The sequence below is a fragment of the Clupea harengus genome, chromosome 24 (assembly GCF_900700415.2).
Source record: "Clupea harengus chromosome 24, Ch_v2.0.2, whole genome shotgun sequence".
NCBI lineage: Eukaryota > Metazoa > Chordata > Actinopteri > Clupeiformes > Clupeidae > Clupea > Clupea harengus.
The window spans coordinates 12,415,038-12,420,037 of NC_045175.1; the positions used below are offsets into that span (position 1 = coordinate 12,415,038).

At 49.5% G+C, this 5,000-nt stretch overlaps 2 protein-coding genes across 2 annotated transcripts in view; both read left to right on the plus strand.

Annotated features, from left to right (window-relative positions):
• The window catches only part of get3 (guided entry of tail-anchored proteins factor 3, ATPase), an 8,752-nt gene extending 8,683 nt beyond the window's left edge, over positions 1-69 (plus strand). Inside the window, exon 7 of the mRNA XM_031562421.2 lies at positions 1-69. This exon is cut by the window's left edge and continues 411 nt beyond it. The gene's annotated coding sequence lies outside the window, so the exon portion shown is untranslated.
• A 3,947-nt stretch (positions 70-4,016) lies between these two features.
• best2 (bestrophin 2) overlaps positions 4,017-5,000 on the plus strand; it is a 14,854-nt gene continuing 13,870 nt past the window's right edge. Inside the window, exon 1 of the mRNA XM_031562630.2 lies at positions 4,017-4,791. Within this exon, the coding sequence (XP_031418490.1) occupies positions 4,640-4,791 (152 nt within the window). The 5' untranslated portion in view covers positions 4,017-4,639. The remainder of the gene's footprint in view (positions 4,792-5,000) is intronic.

A 5,000-nucleotide genomic window follows, 5' to 3' on the forward strand; every position in this document is an offset into this window, starting at 1 on the left:
CCTCTCTCTCTCTCTCTCTGTCTCTTTTTCTCTCTCTTTCTTTCTTTCTTTCTTTCTTTCTTTCTTTCTTTCTCTCTCTCTCTCTCTCTCTCTCTCTTTCTTTCTTTCTTTCTTTCTTTCTCTCTCTCTCCCTCTCCCCCTCTCTCTCTCTCTCTCTCTCTCTCTTCTGCTGCCTCTCTGTATAGATGTGTGTTGTTGTCCATAGGAAGACTTAAAGAGTGTGTGTCTTGTGCCTATGTGTTCATGCAAAAAAAAAAAAAAAAAAAGATTCAAAAGTTTTTGGTTTGGTCCAAAAGGCTTGATTTCTTGATTTTTTTTATTTTTTATTTTATTCGGTTTGTTTGGCTCTTGGGTTGTCAGGTTTGCCTCCTGGCTGTGTCTGTAGTTCATGCCAGGGAGAATGTATCTTTAACACAGTGGCATGCTCAAGGCCCAGCTCAATGGTGGACACAAACAGGGATTGGGGTCTCGGCCCGGCCCCGCCCCGCCCCGCCCCTTCTTACACTCAACCAATAGCAAGAGGCCAAGGAGGTGCCAGATGATGGGATGCTGTGATTGGTGAGATGATTAACACTAGGAGTGGGAAAATCAGAGGCCTCAAATACTTGATTACATCCATGACTATCAGCGTTTTTTTTTTCGTTTTTTTTTTTCGTTTTGTTTGTTTGTTGTTGTTTTTGTTTTCATCTGAAAGCTGAAATCCATTCCGTTTCCAGTGGCGGGGAAAGGCGAAGGGCAGATGAAGAAGTCAACTCCTGGGTCCCCCTCTGTGTTCACCTTGTGATCATCACTTACCCGTGCCCTTCGACCTCTGTGTGCAGACATGATGGTGTCCTGGCGAGTAGGCCGTGCCCTTTGACCTCTGTGTGCAGACATGATGGTGTCCTTTAGTAGGCCGTGCCCTTTGACCTCTGTGTGCAGACATGATGGTGTCCTTTAGTAGGCCGTGCCCTTCGACCTCTGTGTGCAGACATGATGGTGTCCTTGCGAGTAGGCCGCCCTTCCCTTTTGGCGTAGATCCTTAGCATGTCCTTAAGCTTGAAGAAACGTGCCCCTCGATGCGGTTATTTATTTTTCTGATCTTGTGTAATCAATCATATGTGATAATAGGTCATTAGTTCAAAATATCTTGCTTAATCTGGTCAAATAACTCCCTTCTCTGCCTCTTGGCCGAGGACCCGCGGCTCGATTTTACAGAAGGAATGTGTCCGTTAGCAGAGAGCGAAAGAAGAGACTCCGCCAGGCCATGATCTGATGCCCACTGCGCTCTCTCTCTCTCTCTCTCTCTCTCTCTCCCTCTCTCCCTCTCTCTCTCTCTCTCTCTCTCTCTCTCTCCCTGCCCCTATCTCTCTCTCTCTCTCTCTCTCTCTCCCTCCCTCCCTCCCTCCCTCTCTCTGTCTCTCTCTCTCTCTCTCTCTCTGCTGCGTCTATAGAATCATCCAAACTCATGAATGTGTTGTTCTTTTAGCAAAGCTTCTGCCCCTACACTCCTCCGTGGGTCAGGCCGAGACCCATAGGGCCGAGAGTACCAGCATCCAAGGGGGGTGGCTGTGTTTTAGGGGTACCAGTATCCAAGGGGGGGGCTGTGTTTTAGGGGTACCAGTATCCAAGGGGGGGCTGTGGTTTAGGGGTACCACCATCCAAGCATCCAAGGTGGGGGCTGTGTTTTAGGGGTACCACCATCCAAGCATCCAAGGTGGGGCTGTGGTTTAGGGGTACCAGCATCCAAGGGGGGGCTGTGGTTGAGACTCCCAGTCTCCGCTCTCTGTGCCTGTGTGGAAGACCCCAGGAGCTTCGCACCTGTCGGAGCAGCCCCCCGCCTGGGCCAGATTAGCTTCTTCGTCATCATCATCATCATCACCACCACCACCACCTTCATCATCATCATCATCATCATCATCAGTTTAACGGTGTCTATCTGCAAGTTTTATTTGATTTGTTCCTTCTTGTCCAAAGAAGTTTGCTTTGGAGCAGACCAAACCCTTCCTCGTCTCCACACAGGCCAGCACTAGCGAGTGCGCCACCTAGAAGCTTCTATGGCTGCTCTTCTGAAGGTTCTATGGCTACTGTTCTAGAAGCTTCTATGGCTACTGTTCTAGAAGCTTCTACGGCTACTCTTCTGAAGGTTCTGTCCCAAGCACTTGGGGGGCAGTGGTTGAAATAAATAAATAAATAAATAAATAAATAACAGCACAACCTGCATAAGCTCCCAACACCCCAAATGTCCCTCTTTCTTTCTTTCCTTCTTTCTCTCTCTCCCTGTCCCTCTTTCTCTCTCCTCATCCTCTCTCTTCTCCCTCTCTGTCCCTCATTCTCCTCATCCTTTCTCTTTTTTCTCTCTTGTCCCTCTCTTTCTCTCTCTCTCTCTCTCTCTTCACTTCTCTCTCTCCCTAACCAGTTCTGTTATAAATGCCTTTGCTGTTTAGGTTTTTGACCTTTTTTTAAGAGGTGACCATTATGTTATGGGGAACAATAGACCATAAATGTATAAAAACAAAAAAATAAAACACTATCTTGCATCAATGGCTGACTACTAAACCGTTTTTTTTTTTGTTTTCAGACAACATTTGACTCATTTAGTTAATCGAGTTAACTGAACTGTTTTGTTTTTGTAATGCTTACTATTTATTAATCATCTATTCGTTATTCATTATTTATGTACGTGTGTGGCCTTGTCTGAGGCTGTAACTAATGGCCTAACAGAATGTGGTCACCTGGCTCAGTCCGAAACCATCCTCACATCTCACGAAAACGTGAGAAAGTCGTAGCCTTCACTGTAAACGAATCTCTTAATTGGCGCGCTGGTTGGTAGTCAGTCCTGTTGCAAAAATAAGGCAATTGTGTTTAAGAGGCTTCCCATCGCGCTGCTGTGCTTTCTCAAGCCGACACCGACGCGGCCGGGGCGACCGGGGCGAGCGTCCATTCCGCCCCCTATACCTGGGCCGAAGCGAGCCGCGGTGAGATATGCAAGGTGACAGGGTCAGCGGCGCGCACCTTTCATCCGGGACCTTTAGACCTGGACAAACAAGCCGCCCCGCGGCGCCAGGGCGAGCGGCTTACATCGCGTCCAGCCTCGCTGCCCGAGGGGTGAGGAAATTAACTGCTATTGCGCAACACGTTTGATTCGATACTTTGTTTTCTCGTTTGGATCAAATCAAACTTTATTTGTACGGCGCATTTCATACAAGGAGGTAACACAATGCGCCTCACAGTAGGAAAGAAAGGGGGGGGGGGGGGTTACAAACACTTGTAAAAAAAAAAAAACACAGATTTTCTAGAGATAAATAAACAGGAAATAAAATAAACGTACTAACCGCACTGGCACCGTAAAGGACTACTCAGCACGGTCATCGTCAAACTAAGGATGAGGAGATGTACGCCTAAGTAAGTCTACTCTTTCCGTTGACTTTGCCCTGACACACAAACACACTCTCTTTCTTTCTTTCTTTCTCTCTCTCTCTCTCTTTCTCTCTCTTCTTGTGACTCTGTCATTACTAACCCAGGCAGCCTACTGTACTTCACCGCGCCTGCCTGGCTGTCGGCAGCGATCCATCAGCGATTTGAAGCGCACTGTTGCGCGTCCGCCTTGAGCAGCGGGACCCTGCGCTAACGAGGCTCCTCGCCTGCTTCTCCCCGCGGCGTCTCCGCGCCCCCGTCCCTCTCTCTCTCTCCCTCTCCCTCTCTCTCTCTCTCTCTCCCTCTCTCCCTCTCTCTCCGCGCTGCTTCAACCAGCACAGAGCGACCAGCGGAGGCAAACGGACGACGCGGGTCAGTAAACACCGCAACGCAGGCTTCACATGCGAGAGCAGAGCAGGGCAGTGTGGGACGCACCTCCCAACCGTTACACGCATCTAGCCAATTTCTTTTTTTTCTCGTTGGGATAATAAAGTAGATTAACCTCTTTTCTAAACGTATTCACTACTGTTATCCTCTGAGTATGTGTTCCCACTGACAAGTCTTTCTGGAAGGATACTCTTCCCACCTTTCTCTCTGTGTGTGTGTGTGTGTGTGTGTGTGTGTGTGTGTGTCACAGAGAGAGAGAGAGAGCCCACCCTCTTCGTCCTTGGCAGCCCCACCTTCAAAAGGCGGCACTGGGTGGGGGAGACGGCTTCCTGGACTGATGGGGTTTGTTCAGGATGACCTGGAAGACTGCTGGACGGATTCATCTATTGTTTTTCTATTCTGTGGGATTTCAAAACGTCTGTTGAACTTTAAAGACTGCAGCAGGGAACTTACTGTGATTTACAGTGATACTTACAGCGATACAGACGTACGTTGCGCATGAGGTAAGGCGTAATGTATGGGCGGACGCATATTTGACTATTTTCCCTTTTCAAACTATCTCACGCGACCCGGTCCGGTGTCTCCGGGACAGGCGAATGCGGGACAGGGAGAGACGAGTCTCCCCCCCCCCCCTCTCACGTGGCGCACCGTGCGCACGCACGCCCAGGAGTCACGTCGGTGGGGTTTCACACACTTGATTTCCGTTACGCACGAGGACTAAACACCAGGGCGAGAGTTGTTATTGTTGAGTCTTTGTCGCCACAGGGGCAACGGGGGGCTGCCAGTCCGCGGTGTTCGGTAGAGGAACGGGGATCACAAGAAACCCTCGAGACTCTTCGGAGAGAGGACCAGGATCATGACGGTCACGTACACTGCGCGCGTGGCAAACGCGCGCTTTTGCGGATTCTCCAAGCTGCTTCTGGCGTGGAAGGGGAGCATCTACAAAGTTCTCTACAAGGAGTTCCTCGCGTTCTTCGCCATGTACACGGCCATCAGTATCACATACCGGTGAGCGAGCGCCCTGGCTTCAGTCGTGCGTGTGTGAGTTTACCCATATGGCGCGCGCTACAGAGTGTGCGTAAAATAGACGAAAATTAGTGCTTGAAGTAGTATCGCCACAAATGGCATGTAGCCGTGTGTGTGTGTGTGTGTGTGTGTGTGTATGTGTGTGTGTGTGTGCATGTAGCCGAACTCCAGATCCCGATATCAGATACTCC